The sequence below is a fragment of the Musca autumnalis genome, unplaced genomic scaffold (genome assembly GCF_047663935.1).
Source record: "Musca autumnalis isolate F117 unplaced genomic scaffold, ASM4766393v1 scaffold_3, whole genome shotgun sequence".
Taxonomy (NCBI): domain Eukaryota; kingdom Metazoa; phylum Arthropoda; class Insecta; order Diptera; family Muscidae; genus Musca; species Musca autumnalis.
Genome location: NW_027411866.1, coordinates 36,259,531 through 36,278,890, shown reverse-complemented (window position 1 = coordinate 36,278,890; position 19,360 = coordinate 36,259,531). Strand labels below are relative to the sequence as shown.

Sequence of the window (19,360 nt, the reverse complement as noted above, 5' to 3'; positions counted from 1 at the left end):
CAAAACTAAAAAGCAGCAGAAACCTAACCCTGGATTGAGCTCAGTTCAGAGTACCTGCACACCAAAACGAGGTGAGTAATATGAAACCCCAATACCTTTGTTTACCCCTTCTAACACTTATTTCTTCTTTTTTTATGCAAACCACGGAATTTAACTATGTTGCTGTCGTCCGTCGGTCTGTCCGGAGTATGGAAGTAAAAGGTCTATTGGGGATGATACCAGGGCCTGCCGGACGGCAAAGCTTAACTGCGCCTCCCTCGTTGGACTGGATGGGTGATGGTGTGGCTCCAATTCGCTGGATTTCTCGATCCGGATTTGTTTCTTTTTTTAACTTTGTTTAGCTTTAAGTTTTAGAATAATTTGGTTTTAAATTTGGTTTTAAGTCTTTTCTTTAGTTTTAGGTTTATTTTTAGGCTTAGATTTAAGTCCTCTTATTTTAGCTTTTAAGTGTTTTTACTTTTGTTTGAATTCATTTTTAAGTTTCTTTTATCTTTTAGCCTTAAGCTTGGTTTATTTTGTTTAAATTCATTCTAAGGCTTTTAATGTTATTTAAATGCTGTATTTTGTGTGTTGTTTTTCACTTCAGAAAAAATTACTGGATGTTTTGATATTCAGTTTTAAATAAAGTTCTTCGTCACCAAAAAAAAACTGTCTTATTATTTTTCATGGTAGTTGGTTGGAGCCACACATCCAATCTTCTTCAAAGGTAAATCCAAAAAGGGCAAATCTTCCGGCCTTTTTTTAGCAGGAAAGATCATCCTGTCAAATCATTTTCTCCTTTCCCTCTTTGTTTTTCTTTTATTTCCCCCTTTACGTCAGAATTGTCAACTGTTATACAAACAGCTGTTTTTTCCAAATGATGAATGTTATCATTCATACATTCTTCTTCTTATTACACAAGAATTAACCTTTAAGAGGCGCACCCCACAAATTCGAGTGGATTTCGTAAATGTAAACAAATGTCCTTTTTACATTAGCACGAAAAACAGGTTTTAGGGCTGTTTCGTCATTTATTTGCTAAAACAGGCAACATTTTGCGCCATTAACCATACAAAAATAAATGACGATAGCTGCGTCATTTATTCTAAACAACGTACGAAAACACTATACTATTATACGCAACCCTGCGTTTTTAGTTATAAACTACCAAAAAATGCAACTGTTTTATGATGTCTTTGTTTGTTTGTGTGTGTTGTAGAAAAACAAAAATACTCAAACGAAGACAAAAGTGTAAATAAATGGTTAAAAAAACTTGCAAAAGTTATTTTTTAATTTAGAATTAAGTCAAGTTGTTTGGTAAACATTAGTGTTGTGAAATTTTTATTTTTCGGAATTAAAATTATTGCGTGCGTGTGTATGTGTTATTGTATCCGTGTGTATGTGCGATTTTGTGCGTAAGCAAATGACGCAAAAAAAAAAAAAACAGTTGTAAATACACTTCATTTGTTTCTAGGATTTCGTAAAACGATATCATTTAATGAGCAATGCCTAATTTTATGCAATTTTTTAATGAAATTCACGCTAGTGTGGACCGGGAGTAATAGCCCGGTTACACTTAACCGGATTAACCCAGTGGGTTTGGGTTTCAAATGTCAATTCCATAGCGCAAACGTCAAATAAATCCTCATGAAGTGGGTTAACCCGGCAAAATACTCTAGTGTAACCGTACGATAAGGTAGATTATCGCATATAAATCCTTGGCCGGTTCCCGTACTTTATAAAGTGGTAAAAGTTGTAAAAGTCGTAAACGATTTTCATATAAATTTTGTGTACGGGAACGCAAAATGTGTAAAAGTGGTAAAAATTGTAAAAACTTTTTAGTTCTGGAACAGAGCTCCCGTTAATGCGCTAAATCCGGCTAATGAGGTCATATCTAAATGGCCTATTAGTTGTTCTATTTCTTTGAATAATATTATTAGATCCCTATTTACGATATTCATAGATCCCTATTTACATGACGGCGTTGTAAGCACGCAGCTTTGTAATTTGCTTCCCGCGCTAAAAACGCTAAAAACATCTTTCGCAAACCATCTTTTATTGCAACAAATATAAATATAAACATAATCACAATACAAAAAATGTAAAAATAATTACAAGAAACGCGTTAAACTACGATTAAATGTCCTATTGAAAAAGATACTCGATTTTATCGTTGCCGAGAGTGTTTTATAGAAAAAAAGAAACAACCCACAAAAAGAAACGCGGAGATCACGCACTCAGCCATCCATCAACTGAAAATGTTTGTCCAAGATCTAAGAGAATTTTATAGTCGTCTGATTGGCAAAAGAATTTTAATAATTGTCAATTATGACATTGATGCTATTTGTGCCAGTAAAATTTTGCAAGCCCTTTTCAAGTATGAACATATGTTGTATTCCGTGGTGCCCATAATGGGATTGGCTGGTCTGCAAAGAGCCTATAATGAACATCAGGGTGATGTAAAATTTGTTTTGCTACTGAATTGTGGTGGATGTGTTGATATTGTGGAACTGTTGCAACCTGAAGAAGATGTAACATTTTTTATCTGTGATTCGCATCGTCCATTAGATGTTTGTAATATATACAGTGATCGCCAGGTGAGAATTATTTTTTTCCGCATGAAATGACATGTGTTTGTGTGAAAGTGCGTGTGTAAATGTTTGTTTGATGGTCGTAGGGTCAGTTGATTTGTTTATAAGGTCAAATTTAATCCGCTAATCTAATCATTCCAGTGACGTATATGAATTTGTTGTAAGCCTGTTCTTTAAGTTTTTGATTTTTCCGTCCGCCATATGGGTAAAAACGAACGATGGGGTTGTCAATTCCAAAACCATCCAAATCGGTTCTCAAATTGCTAACCACCTAAAACAGCACCTTCCCCAATTTAAGAACATAATAGGCGCTATAATCACCAATTTCTCAATTCAATATCGAAGGATATTGAAAGTGGAAATTAAGATTTTGAATATCCTTAATTATTTAGGCTTAACTCTAGTTTAGTAAAAACTCTCCGATTTTTTTTTTGAAATTTTTTCCAGAGGTAGATATTGTTCTGCTTATCACGGTAATGTATAATTTTCTTGGGGGACGGACCCGTTTGCTCGGTTATTGAACCGAAAGTCCATTTTGGTTGCTCGCTTAATTTATGCCAGATTATAGCTCTCACTTCAACCTTTCCAAAATGGTGCAATATGTTGTAGTACCTTCTTTGGATCCACAGATATGGCGCTTAGATTCTTTACAACCCGGTTTTTCTGAGTGGATATTTAGAGAAACGTTTATGATTTAAAAGAAAATGTTGTTCTCGTTCCCGAGATTTGCACCTGTGCATAGGAGAAGGTCTCTAAAACGGCCGGCTATTTAAATAAAAATTTATAATTTATAATAATATTTTGATAAATTTAGAACTTTAAAATTTTCCGTAGGCACCTATAATGTAAAGAAATGAGCCCAACAGAGCCGGTTTGTCAAGATTCTAAGGGTCATATCTCTGAGTCCAGAGAAGGTGTTACAACGTATAGGTGAAATTGAGAGCTATAATCTGGCATGCATTTTGCGAGCACACATAATGGGCCCATTTTCCACTTTTTGAGAGAATTATGGAAAAACCCGGGTCCAAAAATTGGTTTTGGGCTATATCTCCTGAACACCTGAAAATTTCATTCCATTCCAATTCCATCGTATGACTACTTGTTGGACAGACTTTTGGGTCATATAACCCGATAACCGGGTCAGTCCCGTAAGAAAATTATACATACCCATGATCAGCCTAACAATATCTACCTATGGAAACAGATTTCAAAAAAATCGGAGAGTTTTTGATTCACTATTTTTTATTACATTATTACATAAAATTGGTTTTTGGAAAAAGTCCAACATGGTAGCATGGTTAATATGGCAGCAGGGCGCGATGCGGTACTCGGTATCTTAGTTTCTTGACTGCCGTTATTTAGGACTCAATATCCTATAATCTTCAATGGCTGTATTCAGAGATTAAAATTCTAGAAACTTCATAGAAGACCGAATTAAAATTTTAGGTAAGGAAGCCGCACGAACTGCTCGTGGCCACAAATTGCCCTGAAATTCAAGTGGAAGGAAAAAGTTTTTTTAGAAATGTCGTAGCGCTCCCTTTTTTATGACATTTTTTAATTTTACATTTTCTTCTCCCTTGCAGGTCTGCATTTTGGGTGATCCCTCCGCCGAGGAAAATATACCACCATTTGAATCGATTTTCTGTGAATCCGAAGATGAGGATGAAGAAGATGATGAAGACGAGATAAACGACAGTGGTGCCGGAGAATCAGATGCGGAGAATGAAGATGGCAATGCACGAGCCGAACGCCCCAAAAAACTTAGCCGCATGGAAAAACATGAACAGCGCATACTTAAACAGCGTCAGCGGCGTGCCTGGGAAAACGAAAGAGATCGCATAATGTTTGAATATACCCAATATAGTTTTTATGGACGCTCCTCAGCCCTGGCTATATTTGAACTGGCTTGGAAACTATCCAAAGATAATATGGATCTACTGTGGTGGGCCATTGTTGGCATTACCGAACAACTGATATTGGGAAAAATTGAAAGTAGTGCCTATACTCTGGAAATTGATAACATACAATCTCATGTGTCGCGTCTCACCAACAAAGTCAACGACCAAAGTAATATGAGTGCATCGAAAATAAATTTTGAAAATGATTTGCATTTGGTATTATATCGCCACTGGAGTGTTACCGAATCAATGCGTTATTCCATGTATGTTGCTTGTAAACTCAAACTGTGGACTCTTAAAGGCGAAAAGAAGTTGCATGAGTTATTGGTTGAAATGGGTTTGCCGCTGATACATGCCCGCCAAACCTTTAGCTCAATGGATTTGGTTTTGAAACAAGAATTCTATTCCATGGTTGAGGGATTGGCTGAAAAGTATGGCATACCAGATGTAATTTATGGTTCATTTACCCTGCATTATGGCTATCGTAATCGTTATTCGGCGGCCGATTATGTCTACGCCCTGTTGTCCATATTGGAATCGGTGAAAAAAGATAAAACTCCTGAAGATTGTTTCTTAGAGGCCCTGGATGGTTTGGGACGCAATCACAAGGATATACTTAATGCTGGCATTGAGGGTTCCAAGCTGTTGCATCAAGCCATATTTAAACAAGTACAAAGTAGTTTAGAAGCTCATCAGGTCCATTCGACTGGATCATTTTTCTATTATATACTCAATGAGGAAAACACATTCTTCTCCTATCCTTATGGTTTATCAATGTTGGCTAAATTTCTTCTGCATGGTCATGTGGCTGTGTCGCGTAGTCGCCAGGCACCAGATTTGCCATTGATTGCCAGCTGTCCCATAGATGCGGAGCATGGTCTATGCCTATTGGTCGGTATACCGCCGGTACGTGAAGATTCACCAAAAAATTTCTTTGGCAAGGCGTTTGAACAGGCTGCTCAGAAATGTAATGCCGCCATTTTACAGGATCATTTTGAGTCATCGCTCATACAAATACGACAAAATGATTTAACGCGGTTTTTGGATGCCTTGACCGTGCTGCTAACATAGTTTTGAGTTTTTCGAATTGAGTTAATAGTCTTTTTTTAAGATAGTTAGGATAGGTTATGTTATTGTTTTTGGCTTGAGCTTCTAGACATAGTTGTTAGTATATTTATGTATTCCATTTTCATGTGTCTTCTTAAGTTTAATTATAGACTAACAAAAAACAACAACTAAATAATAATGAAAACTTAGATGTTTGTTATAAAAGAATTTCGATATAAATGTGTTTTAGGACTCTTGAAAATATTAACGATTTTTTATAATTTTTCAATATTATTAATGTTTAGTTTAAACAAAAAAAATGTAATACTAAAAACAGACAAACACACTTCAATACAAATTGTTAACATATTTACATATAGGACTTTTTGTAAAATAAGAAAAATAACTACAAAATTTAATAGAATAGTATATAAGAAGTTTTTTTTTTAATGTTATCTAAGAACCAAAATATTATATTCATATATCGAAACAAAATACACAAACCACACATTTACAAATTTATCATTATATCATCATAATTTTTGTTGTTTTGTTTTTTTTTTTTTAATTTCAAGGATTTTGAAAGATTGTTTTTAAAAGAAGATTTTATAGATGGGTCCAACCTTTGCTGTTCCAACATATGGAGTACAACTCGGGATAACCAGACCGTCTAGAAAATTGCGCACCAGACCGTCTAGAAAATTGCGCATTAAAACCAACCGATACCCAAACCAGCACCAGATAAAATTTAATTCCTCAAATCTACCACATTTAGCAATTACTTCTCTGAAGGACCTAGTCGTATAAGGCTTAACTTTAGGAGCGACAAGAACCTGCACCTCAACACTTTCAATGAAGAAAATATTAAATTGGCCTGAAATCAAGTAACGAGCCTGCCTCTAACTTTCAATGATGCCCTCCTTTTTTTACTCTTCACTTTTTATTCTATCCTAACATACGTGAGGAATAGATGATACAATTTTCCACACAATCAAAGATAGACATTCTCTGCCAACATTAAAGGAGGGACAAGTGACATAAACAACAAGAAGATGAATTACTGTGCCTTGCGTTATATGCCGGACATTAGTTCGCTTTTGGAAAGCAATAACCCTCTGGTTCTAAGGACTTCAATGATCACCATAAGCTGTGGCATTCCATTCTAGGCAATGACCTGAAGCTCCATATTTTGTCCTGGTAAACCGTTATTTCCCTTGGCTAAGACCATCTTCCGATCATCATCTCCGATAATAGACCATCTGGCTTCATATTGTCAGGGGTTCACATAATGTACCAATCACCGTTTCAGAGAGCTACCCAATCCCACAGATCCACGGGTAGCTCAGAGAATTTTCCGGGACATCATCACCGCTGCATCCTGTTGCTACATAACTGCTGGTCGAATACCCGAAATTAGCAAATGAGTGTTATTGTTATAGCTTGGTGGCAACCGCTGGGCACAACGCTTTAGGTTTCGGGTCGATCTGTGAGCGTGAATGAGCTTCTTCGTACGGACCCTACCCAAGAGTTAGGGAACTTACTCTTGAAGTCGTCAGGCGAGTATAAGAGGGTAAAGTGGCTAGAGACCACTCACAATTTTGACAAATGTCTTCATCAAAGCTGCCTTTAAACTCATCAAATCTGCCATTATTAAAATCTGTTGTCGTGTTGGAGCAATATACATATGTATGTAGGTAAGTCATTTTATTAACAAATTTTTATAAATTATTCTAACTTTTATTTACAATTAAAAAAATTAAACATCTACCAACCGTCATGAATTTTCCAAAATACTTTTTAATTTCTCCACATACTTATTTCCACTATCATTCAAGGCCTCAACAATTCTTGCAGAACCCAAACATTCTGTATCACTATAAAATACTGCATATTGGCCGGGTGTAACAGCTCTTAAGGGTGTATCTAATACGACAATAACATCATTCGTATTATCTAATGATTTTCGATATATTGTACAATCCACTAAAGGTTTTGTGTGTTGAAAACGAAAACGACATTTTAGCGGGGAACCGGCGTTTTCCACTTCAAATGGATGTTGGGAAGACAACCAATTTAAATTTGTTGCGTAGATATGATTTGCATAAAGGCTGGGATGTTCATGACCATAGGCAACATAAATGGTATTTGTGGCAACATCTTTTTGTGCCACATAATAGGGTTTACGAAATGATTTTAGGCGACAACGTTGTCCCACAGTCCATTGGTGTATGCCTTCGTGCTGGCCGACCACTGCATTGCTATCAATGTCCACAAAATCTCCAGGCTTCGAGGCAATATACTAGAATGAATAAAGTCTGTTAAATATTTAATTTGAAAATATGGTGTTCAGGAGGTTCTTTATCTATTAAATACCTTCAGGTTAGCTTGTGCATTCATAGTAACCATTCAGAAGGTATTTTATATACAGGAAACCTTTAGAAGGTTTCTATATTTTAATGACTTTATATACTATAACTATTCCATATGTCTCACCTCCTTAATAAATTCCTTAAAATCTCGATTACCCACAAAACAAATCCCGGTGCTTTCTTTCTTTTGGGTTAATCTTTCTAAGCCACATTTTTTTGCCATTTCCTTAACTTCAGATTTCAAATAATTACTCAAGGGAAACATCGTCTTTCTCAAGGTTTCCCTGTGGATTCCCGAAAGGAAAAATGTTTGGTCCTTAAATGTGTCCTTTGGTATGAGTAAACGGACATCTAAAAGTAACTGTAGGAAATTATGTTTATTTGATTACAAAATTGTTTATTCTATACCTTCATGCTCCTTATAGCTTTCCAAAAATGCGCCAAAATTTGTCTTGGCATAATGACCCGTGGCAATGGCATCATATTGTAGTCGTTCCAGAGCATGTTTATAAAATAAATCAAATTTTATATGTTTATTACACAAAATATCCGGATTGGGTGTTAAACCCATTTGATAGTCTTCCAAGAAACTCCTAAAAATACAAAAAGTAATAACTACGGTCTCTTTAATCATAGATCCAATGAAACTTACGTAAACACCGAATTCCAATACTCCTTGACATAATTCACTTGTCTCAATTCAATACCCAACTTGTTGCAGGTATATTCAGCATCCAGTAGGTCTTGTTCCCCGGAGCATCTTCCCATTTCATCAAATTCATCCCAGTTTTTCATAAACACGCCCAGGACTTTGAAACCTATAGAAATTTAGAATGTTTAATCCTCCCAGTCCACTTTTTGATTTTATTCGGCAGCAACCAGAAATATGGACAGAAATTATTATTGACTGAAAGGGTTAAAACCAATAAAAATCGCATATCCTTTCAAATAATCAACAATGAAACGGAAATAGCAATACATCATAGTGAGATTAAGAGATTAACAATCATGTAACTGCTTGTAATGAATGAAAGCTTTCAGTTTACTACTTATTTGCTTCATATTTACCATTCTCTTTTAAGAGAAATGCACTGACGGCACTGTCAACTCCTCCAGATATGCCTACTACCACTTTCTTGAACATTTCCTGGATTCCAAATAATAATAAAACAAGGAGGTTATAAAGTTTAGAAAGCAGCAACAAAGGGAATGTGCAATTTGAGATAGAAGAAAGAAGTTAAAAACAAAAATTGATTGAAGGGTATGTTGAGTGTTGTGCTTAAATAAAATGTGGTTCTTAAACAAAGAAGCAAAACATGTGGCAAGTGTTAAATTTCCGTATGTATTTGGCGGTTCACACTATGAGTTATTTCACTGAAATATTGACATAAAAGTAAAAGAAAATAGGTCTGTACCATTACTCAAAAGTTTGTACAAGTTTGTACAAACTTTTACAAAATGTTGTTCGATAACAAACTTGTTCAGTAAAAGAGAAATGAGAAGTAGTTGCAAGTACTTGCAAAAACTTTTCACTTGCAAAGTTATCGAACAGGCACAATGTAAATTAAAATGATCGGATTGTTTCATACTAATTTCTTGAAATTATACGTTTTTCACAAAAAATTCAAAATTTCATTGAAATTACTCTAGTGCACAATGGTCCCAAATCCAAATTTTCTGGCCAAAACTATTTCAACGTCCATTTTGTATTGAAATTAATTATTATTTATAATAAATGTGTACAAACAGCAATTCTTACGTTTTATGGACCAAAATGACCAAAAACTGCCAAAATTTGTTGAACAGGGTGGTCCCGTTGTGTGGGGTCTAAACCAAAACATTGACCTATGTTAATAATTTTTGGTACGAAGGATTCATATCTTTCAAGAGGTCAAAATAACAAATTTCAGCCGAATCGGTCATAAAGTGTCGCTAAAATCCACGAAATATCTAAAATCGGACGGTACCTATTTTCAAAAAAAAAAAAAAAAAAAATCTACATACTTGTTTTCTACACTCTGAAACCCTTAAATATGCATTTTAAGGAAAATCGGTTGATAGATGTGGGTATTACCGTTCTATTTTAATTGGATACTACGTACAGTCACAACAAGTATTTATAAAAAATTCTCCCATCTTAAAATAGAAAAATCCACTTTATTTTAACTGTGGCAAATTTGAGCACCATTTGACTTCTGAATTTATTAGTACAGACCCCCTGCTATCTTCCAAATTCGATTTGGAGGTAGACATATTTGGACATTTCTTTAAAAGTTTAAGTGTATTTAAAAAATATTTGTAAAATATAAATTTTAATATATATAAAAACATTGATTTTATTACGCTAGTTTTACAAAATTCATCGTTCTTTTTGTAAATATTATGAAAGTACTCATTAACAGCTTCCCGATTCATAATAACTTTGGCCTCACTTCTGTATATTTATGCAGCGACGCAATACAACAAAAATTGTATATTTTACAGCACAGCAGTCTGTTTTATTTTTACATAAAAAAGTGTCAACTTTGGTACTGCGCTAATCAACGAATACTAACGTTATATGCCATTTAGATATGTCACCATTAGCCGGATTTAGCCCATTATCAGGTTTTATTTGCTAAATCCAAAATCAGCCAAAATCTACCAGATTTCCCATACAAAAATAAATCCTCGTATTGAGTGGATTTGTGTTAAATCTAGCATAAATCCTCGTATACAACTCTGTTTTTTGCAACATGTTGCTAGAAAATACAAAAAGTTGCAAGCTGGCACAAGAAACAAGGTAGATGCATCGGTGAATTGCTACACTAAAAATAATTTAAAATGTAAAAATTTTGTAAACAAGGCGGAAAAATTAAATTTGTTTTGATGTACAAAGTTGATTTTAATCAACCAAGACTAATATTTATGATGTCTAAACGATAAAATAATTCGTTTATTTATTTTAGATGGGCAAACTGCGATAAAATAATTCTTTATTTGCTCTTTTGTTAGCATTAGTAGCATAATGTGCTAACATTTGAAGTATTAAACAATAAATTTGTAATTTGACGTATGTTTTTTGAGACGAATTCAATTTACAAAATATTCTTTTGACGTTTCAAATTCTTTCAGATGGGCTGATGCATCTACATTGGTAATTGTGCTATGAACAAAAATCAGCTGACTGACATTTAAATCCTCCAAAATGTACTATATGCAATGAGATTTGTACTGGATTTATTAAAACCAGTCGAGGATTTATGGCTAGTCTAAATGAGCTATTATTTACAAAAACTATTTATTTTCAGATGACTTGATGTGTTTTCTATTATTCTGTGCCTCGTATACAACTCTGCTTTTTGCAACATGTTGCTAGAAATACAAAAAGTTGCAAACTGGCACAAGAAAAAAGGTAGATGCCTCGGTGAATTGCGACACTAAAAATAACTTAAAATGTAAAAATTTTAAAACAATGCGGGAAAAACTAATTTTTTTTGATGTACAAAGTTGATTTTAATCAACCAAGACTAATATTTACGATGTCTAAACGATAAAATAATCCGTTTATTTATTTTAGATGGGCAAACTGCGATAAAATAATTCTGTATTTGCTCTTTAGTTAGCATTAGTAGCATAAGCTGTGTTCCTTTACTTACCTGAGGTTACCATTTTTACCATTTGTTACCATTTTTAACCTGCAAAGCATTCCTTAACCCCGAAAAGTGGCAAAACTGGAAGAAATTTTTAAGAGAGTGAGAGTGGAGAGAGAGCGAAAATGGCTTTCTCTTCTACCACAGGCTACCAGCAACATTTCTGCAGGTAAAAAATGGCAGAACTGATTTTTCGACTTTTGTTTGACGATTATTTCACAATTGAAAAGAAAACAGAAGAAAAAGTTGAACGCTGACAAAACTAAATTAGAAACTGTGAAATAAAAGACGAAAATTGATTTTTTATGTTTCTTTTTGACATTGCTGCCAGATGTACCATTTTTCCGTTCCTTTACTTTTCTGGTAAAAATGTTCATGAAAGAGAAATTTTGACACTTTTCTCTTTTACCACCCTTACCATTAAATAAGTAAAGGAACAAAGCTATTATGTGCTAACATTTTCAGTACTAAACAATAAATTTGTAATTTGACGTATGTTTTTTGAGACGAATTTAATTTACAAAAAATTCTTTTGATGTTTCAAATTCGAATAGATGGGCTGATGCATCTACCTTGGTAATTGTGCTATGAACAAAAATCAGCTGACTTCCATTTAAATCCTCCAAAATATATATCTAAATGCAATGAGATTTGTATTGGATTTATTAAATCCACTCGAGGATTTATGGCTAGTCTAAATGAGCTATTATTAGGGAAGATTGTTGTTCGTATTCCCTTTTTTCAATTATAGGTACTTTACACGATCAGCCCAATCATGAATATTCTTGCTTAACACAACTCTCGCTGAATAGATTTTTCTCGAGAGAACATTCTTCCTATCATGAATAATGTGAGAAAAATAATCATTGAATTTGGCAGCACTGAAGGGTCTTCTTCATACCTTGTTTGCCCTAATTGTTGTGAAAACAAAGAGACAATTTTATGTGTGTTTTTAGACAAAATCAACAAATTTAATCAAATAAATTACACTTTTATACATCAAAGACATTCAGAAGATGTTACTAATTATGAAAAACATCAGATGTGGTTGGAAATTTCTAAGAAGACAGTGCAATTGACTCCACTGTGCTATGGAACTGACACTATCATGAATGTTTTAGAAACGAGAGTTTTTAATTAAATAATGGCAAAAATTGAAAAATACGAATTCTAAAATAAAAATAATGGAAAATATGCTTTTATCCAGTGTTTTTTCAATAATTGTTGTGCAACAATTTTGTATGTCCAAAATTCTCTCATCCCATCGTTGAACGGTACAAAAAGTGGAGAGTGACTGAGTTTCCAAAGTGATGTTATTTTGTAAAATTTGTTCAATTTTTAATAAATTTCCAAACACAAGTAAAATATTTTAGTTTAAAATCCCAACAAAAGTGTTTATTTTGCATGTTTTGTACAAAGTTTGTAGAAAACACTAAGATTTTTTGTAAACTCCCTTCAGTTTTGCAAGGGAGATTTTTTTTTGGAGGAAAACACATGTTTGTAAGCGTTCACGATACCTACTTTTTCTCCACCGTGCGGATTTTTTGTTTCTGATAGCAAAGATACGAGAGAAATTCCGCACGAAATTTTCATTCATGATTGGGCTGGATATGTTATTTTACATACGTGCTGTCACTTTGCATATACACACACATACACACACACATATATATATATATATATATATATATATATATATATATAATGCTTATAGTTTCGGTAATTAACGAAATTTGTCGGTAACGTAATAACCAAAAAAGGTCGTCGCTAAGTCCTACCGATACCAACAGTGTTATCAACTTTTATTGATAATTTTCATTCATAATTTTGCGTTTTACTTTTACCGATTTTTGTAGGTAACTCAAAAAATTGCAGAATTCCACTACAGATAATGGGTACTTTACACGATTTGTTTTCTACATATGGGTTGTCACTTTTTATATACAAGCTTTGTTCCAGAACTAAAAAGTTTTTACAATTTTTACGACTTTTACACATGTTACCCGAAAACCCGTTCCCGTACACAAAAAAGTTGTAAAATGTTCACTTCTCTTTAAACAAACATGGCGCCGAATGACGCTCTCTTTAAAATTTGAGCTTGTAAAAAATATTAACATGGATGCCGGCGTCTGATTGGCTTGTATGCCGACTTTGACATTTGTTCCACATTTTTTGACGTTTTTTCCATTTTTGCGTTCCCGAACATTTAGAAAATTTATTTCGCATTTGTACGTGTTGATAGTTCATATTAGTCGTGTTCCTTTACGTGCCTGAGGTTACCAGAGGTTACCACTGTTTACCTGCAAAGTGTTCCCTTACTTTCAAAAGCATACAATTTATATGAGAACATTTCACCACTTTTACCATTTTTACCACTGTTACCATTTTTTAAAAGTAAAGGAACATTCCAATTAGATTTAACTAATCTCCGTGTAGACGTTGTTTTATTCCCCAGTAAGATTTGTACCAAATAAAACAGGGTTCGTTTCAGATTATGTTTCTACAATGCTTTATTTACTTTATTACACTTATTCGGAACCGACTTTAATTACAAAGCACACAGTTTGTCTCTAGCTAGCACGCAGCTATCCTTTAACCGATCTGTTTAGTTCAACGCTTAAAACACAACTAACTCGCAGTTGCTGATTCCACCTGTATTTATCACAAAATCTCCCTGTTCGAGAGTTATCCAGAACATCTGGTAACACCTCGAATCTGTGCAACGAACACACAGACGCACATTCGCACTAAGCGAACAACCATACTCACATACATGGGCGAAGATCAATACAAGTGGACAAGCACACTAATGACATAATTACAACAACAAACAAATGCAAGAAATACAAGAGTAGCAAACTAAACGATAATTACATGATTTAGGCAAAACAAACAAAAGCGCATTCATGAAAGATAAAGTAAGAACTAGAATGATGAAGAGAATTCTACATGGTAGTTTTTGTTGCTTAAATAAAGTAACTGCGTAATAAAAGCTTTACGTTACAATTCAAATTTTTAAATTAACGGAAATCAAACTAAATTAACTTAAACCTATCAGTTACATTCGTAACAACATTTAAGAAGATAATGGTAGGTATTACCACATTCGTCAGCAAATGTTAAACATTTTTTCAGCCAAGTAAATCTTCACAAAACGAAATATGTATCGAAATTCTCTTCATAAGGATTCAATGTTGGGTATACTTAACAAAACAAATTGTTTGACACATTGATTAAACACGACCAAAGACATAGAACCATGGCACAATAATAAAGGTACAACGCTAAAAACAGCTGATCATCATATTCGGGCATGTTCTAGCATTCACATCTGCACCTGACGTGTATTGAACACACCTAAAGCTGTTCTGCAACACACTTTACACCATGAATATGCTTTGGTACAAATAAAAAATATTTTATCGTTGAAGCATCATAATTAAAAATTTTGATTAATAAAGGTTGTGTTCTAGATCTTGCAAAATAGTATGACTTGCACAATTTTTTCCTGTTTTGTGCTAGAAATACGTTCCTGTACTAAACTCGCACTTCTCTTTAAACAAAAATGGAGCAGAATAACATTTTCTGTCATACAAATTTGGCCGAGTAGAAACTAGCAGCTTGTTAGCTGGCATCTGATTGCCAGATACGTTGATTTTGCATTTCTGCTAGAGTGTTTGCAGTTTTTGCCATTTTTCCGTTCCCGCACTGTTTGGGCATATTTGTATAGGAAATTATGTTTTGACACTTTGCTCTTTTGCTAATTTTACCATGAAAAAAGTACAGAAACACAATGAAATTTTAACTCTGTAACAAACTATTTCGTTTTTTTTCAAATTTTTTACAGAATTTTGATATTAAAATTTTTTATTGCAGCAATACACATAAAGACCGTGTTTAGACATTCAAACTGGAAAGAAAATTTTTCTTCTCAATTTCTTTTAAAATTTCCTTGTTGTTTAGACACGGAAATCATGTTTGTGTCAATTTTATAATTTTTCTTATTCTTCTTCACACTCATTTTCTCATTGCGCCGTTCAAAAACAAAGCCAAGGCAAAATTGTAATGAAAAGTAAAAATGGACGTGTGTGATAAACAATTAATTATTAAAGGAACCCTTGAATTGCATTTTAATTTTGATATTTCCACTTATTTCGAATTGTTTTTGCTTAAAAAAATAGTTTTTCCTCCAAATGGTTTTTTTCCAATTGTCTCCGCTGTTGTTTGTTTCTCGGCAGAGAAAATAAAATGAAAGAAAATGCAAAAACAAATCTGCAGCCAACTTCAGGTTGTATACGAAGAAAAACGAAACAAAACAGAATTTGCCAGTACAGAGGTGTGTGTATAAACAGGGACAAAGAAGAAAAGGGCAACCCAGTTCGAAATTTGCTCGGCCTTCTTTATTCTTTTAATTTTATTATGTCAGAAATGAAGCAGGAAAGCAAGGCAATCAGGCGAGGCTGCTTATGTACCCAGGCCTTTATCGTGTGAGAAATGAAACAAGGCAAGGGAGCCAGGCGCATCAGAATCAAGTAAGGCAAGCTGCCTCACCTGTTGCCTTGATTGCTTCTGATAAAATAATAAAAAGGAAAAGGACAACACTGTTCGAAATTTGATCGGCCTTCTTTATTCTTTTATTTTTATTATGTCAGAAATGAAGCAGGAAAACAGGCGAGGCTGCTTATGTACCCAGGCCTTAAGCGTCAAATGAAAAATATAAAGAAAATATTTTTCATTTCAAATTTTCATGGAACAACAACAATTTAATTTTGATCGAAAATGCTTGATGCTACCAAAAAAGGCGAGGCTTCTTACGTACATAGGCCTTGAAGTCCTGGGTACATAAACAGCCTCGCATGCTTCATTTCTGACTCGGCCTTCTTTATTTTTGTTATGTCAGAAATGAAGCAGGCGAGGCAGCTTATGTAGTCAGACTTTGCCTGCTTCTGTTAAAAAAATAAAGAAGGCCGAGTCAATTTTTGAACTAGGTTGCCCTTTTCCATTATGTACCCAGGCCATTATGTACTCAGGCCTTTACACAGGTCTTTTGTAATTTAAACATATACTTTTCTATGTTCGCTGCAATGTGCGGGACAGTTTGGTTAGACTTGTGCATTTGATTTTCATTTTATGCATCTTACTTCGTCTTCATCACCACCTTCAAGCTTGCTGAATATGTTCCTCTCCCTTTTACTATGTGTCTCAATTATATCAACTAGGGATATATCACAAAAATTTGTGACCCATATTCTTTGTTATGCGTTTATTGATACCATATCCTGGAAGTTGCAATTGCAAAAGAGAGTAAGCAGATGCAATTTTGTTGTGTAGCAACTTCAATTTACTTTTGCAATTATTTCAATTACAACTACTGCGCAGATTATTACCCCTCTCCGAGAGAGATATTAAAAAGAGAGAAATATTAACGCCTACAAAGATAGCTGTGTGTCGATGCCAGAAAAAGGACAATGTCATTGAGATGTTTAAGTTCGCAGCATCAGTATTATTGTAACTGTGAATCTAAACACTTGGCAAAGTTTAGCAAACAAAGCGCGTGGATATTCGAGATAAACGGAAGTTGTTTCAACTTAGAGTAAAAAAATAAAACAAAACAACAGTGAAAAAATTAGCTTCCTCTTCCTGTTTTAAGTAATAAATCTCTAACGAATTAAAGTGTTACTTGTGAACGATTAAAAGACACATTTGTACACACATACGAGATACTTATATAAATAAATTAAACAGTATATAACATAATTGATGTTGCACAACTAATAAAAATTGTGTTTTTCTTTTGGAATAACAACCAGTGGTATATAAAGATGCTTAAATGAGTAATACTTTTGCATAAAAAACTATAAAAACTGAAAGACAATATTGTAAATAATTTAGTGCTACACAGACAATCAACATTGCTTTACATAAACTGAAGTCTTGAAAATTCAAATGTTTAATATCCTTAATATTCCTTTTAATCTTTAATAAACCTTATGTTTGTGAGTGTATACACGCACGTATAAACACACAAGAGCCTGCCTTACAAACTGTATTGTCTGTCTTATATACCTACATGATAAAGTCCTTAACATTCTTCTACGCTGGGACTTTTTCATTTAAACAATCGTTCTTTATGCCCAGCTTCCTTCGGATAGTGATGCCATTTCGGATATAATTGTTGTACCAAAAGTTTTTTTCTTCAAAATCGTCCAAAAAATGTATAATAGTGAACGCTGTTTCCGTAAGTCTTTAAATAACAAAAGTTGCAAAGATGGTAAAAATGTTGAACGTCTCCTACGTAAAAGGTGCTTTGTTATGGCTTGGGGAACACAAAATGTGAAAAAGTGGTAAAAATTTAGTTCTGGAACGCAACTGCAAATTAAAATGGTACCTAAAACAAGTATTTGTGGCAAATAACCTATTTATATGGCATATAATCTATGGAATTGACAACCTAAAACCTATTATATCCCGTTTGCACTTATACCCGGGTTACACTTAACCGGATTAACTCACTGGGTTTGGATTTCAAATGTCAATTCCATAGCGCAAACGTCAAATAAATCCTATCGAAGTGGGTTAACCCGGCAAAAAACTCTAGTGAAAACCAAAACGACTGGGTTAATTCGGCTAAGTGTAACCAGGGTATTATTCCATGTTTATATTATAGCCTTTTGTAGGGTTAACCTTCTTAATGAGGATTTATTTGACGTATTTGCAAAGGAATTGATATTTGGAACCCAGTGGGTTTGTTAAATCCGGTTATATGTAAAATGTAAATCTACTGGATTTCACTAAATCCTGAAATGCACCCCGTTGTTTCCACTTATTTTTTTGTAGATTTCAAACATGTCACAATAATCAAGGTAGATGCATATGTGCAGCTGATCGAACATGAATTTTCAAAACAAGTTTTTGCAAATTTAATTTGTCGTTGAAAATATAGTCCCAATTTACATTAGGCGAGTTTACTTGCGGCAATTGTCAGTTTGATGGAGGGAGAGGTGAGCCATATGGTAACCCTTTGCCTCTCAGCCCCCTCTCTCACCTACAAACTGACAATTGCCACAAGTAAACTCGCCTAATGTAAATTGGGACATACGACAATATAGAAATTTACTGCTTAATTTCGAAATTCATCGTAAAATTGCGTATATTTACATTGGCCTGTTCCAGTACTGCAAGAAACTACAACATTTTACTAGTTTTTCGATAACATAAAGGAAAAATTGACGTCGTAGTAAAAAATTGTAGATTCTTGTAGGTTCTGGAACAGGCATCATGTGTCATAATTCCTTTGTACAATACTAACAAATGTACAAAAAAATATTTTATCGTTGAAGCATCAAAATTAGAATTTTTGATTGATAAAGTTGTGTTCCAGAACTTGCAAAATAGTACTACTTCCACAATTTTTCCCCGTTCTAGAAATGCGTTGCCGTACTAAACTTGCACTTCTCTTTAAACAAAAATGGAGCAGAATAACATTTTCTGCTATACAAATTTGGCCGCAGCTTGTTTGCTGGTATTTGATTGGCTGATACGTTGATTTTGACATTTCTTCTAGAGTTTTTGCAATTTCTGCCATTTTTCTGTTCCCGCACTGTTTTGTTTAAAGAGAGGTGAACATTTTACAACTTTTTTGTGTACGGGAACGATTTTTCGAGAAATATGTGTAAAATTCGTAAAAATTGTAAAAAGTTTTTAGTTCTGGAACACAGCTAAAGTAATTTAATTTTTTATAACTTTGTTTACGAATTTTGATATGGGTTTGGATTTCAGATGTCAATTCCATAGCGCAAACGTCAAATAAATCCTCTCGAAGTGGGTTAACCTGGCAAAAAACT

General features: G+C 34.0%; 3 protein-coding genes across 5 annotated transcripts in view; 2 read left to right on the top strand and 1 right to left on the bottom strand.

Moving 5' to 3' along the window:
- Positions 1-1,962: 1,962 nt before the first annotated feature.
- Cdc45 (cell division cycle protein 45) lies at positions 1,963-6,054 on the top strand. Its single transcript, XM_073972160.1, has 2 exons — positions 1,963-2,576; positions 4,154-6,054. Exons 1-2 carry the CDS (start codon positions 2,238-2,240, stop codon positions 5,537-5,539), a joined length of 1,725 nt encoding a protein of 574 aa, XP_073828261.1. The 5' UTR covers positions 1,963-2,237; the 3' UTR covers positions 5,540-6,054.
- A 1,129-nt stretch (positions 6,055-7,183) lies between these two features.
- Positions 7,184-9,181, bottom strand: LOC141396591 (mitochondrial tRNA-specific 2-thiouridylase 1). Of its 2 annotated transcripts, none has more exons than XM_073972165.1 (5): positions 8,953-9,181; positions 8,537-8,702; positions 8,293-8,477; positions 8,009-8,235; positions 7,184-7,814 (listed from the first exon to the last, which is right to left on the bottom strand). In XM_073972165.1, exons 1-5 carry the CDS (start codon positions 9,026-9,028, stop codon positions 7,290-7,292), a joined length of 1,179 nt encoding a protein of 392 aa, XP_073828266.1. In that variant the 5' UTR covers positions 9,029-9,181; the 3' UTR covers positions 7,184-7,289. The 2 variants fall into 2 exon arrangements, with proteins under 2 accessions (XP_073828266.1, XP_073828267.1); XM_073972166.1 differs by having other exon boundaries at positions 8,537-8,791; positions 8,953-9,107.
- Positions 9,182-15,410: 6,229 nt separating this feature from the next.
- The window catches only part of LOC141396590 (uncharacterized), a 76,803-nt gene continuing 72,853 nt past the window's right edge, over positions 15,411-19,360 (top strand). Inside the window, exon 1 of one of the 2 annotated variants that reach the window (XM_073972161.1) lies at positions 15,411-17,165. The gene's annotated coding sequence lies outside the window, so the exon portion shown is untranslated. Of the gene's footprint in view, positions 17,329-19,360 lie in introns of both variants that reach the window. The other variant, XM_073972162.1, reaches the window with a different exon arrangement.

What these genes read in the sequence shown, in the direction of transcription:
- Cdc45 (XM_073972160.1), top strand. Translation starts at nt 2,238, where the DNA reads ATGTTTGTCCAAGATCTAAGAGAATTTTATAGTCGTCTGATTGGCAAA. An exon ending in ATATATACAGTGATCGCCAG is followed by an intron (nt 2,577 to 4,153) that starts GTGAGAATTATT and finishes TCTCCCTTGCAG; the next exon opens with GTCTGCATTTTGGGTGATCC.
- LOC141396591 (XM_073972165.1), bottom strand. Translation starts at nt 9,028, where the DNA reads ATGTTCAAGAAAGTGGTAGTAGGCATATCTGGAGGAGTTGACAGTGCC. An exon ending in ATTTCTCTTAAAAGAGAATG is followed by an intron (nt 8,703 to 8,952) that starts GTAAATATGAAG and finishes AAATTTCTATAG; the next exon opens with GTTTCAAAGTCCTGGGCGTG. An exon ending in TATTGGAATTCGGTGTTTAC is followed by an intron (nt 8,478 to 8,536) that starts GTAAGTTTCATT and finishes TTGTATTTTTAG; the next exon opens with GAGTTTCTTGGAAGACTATC.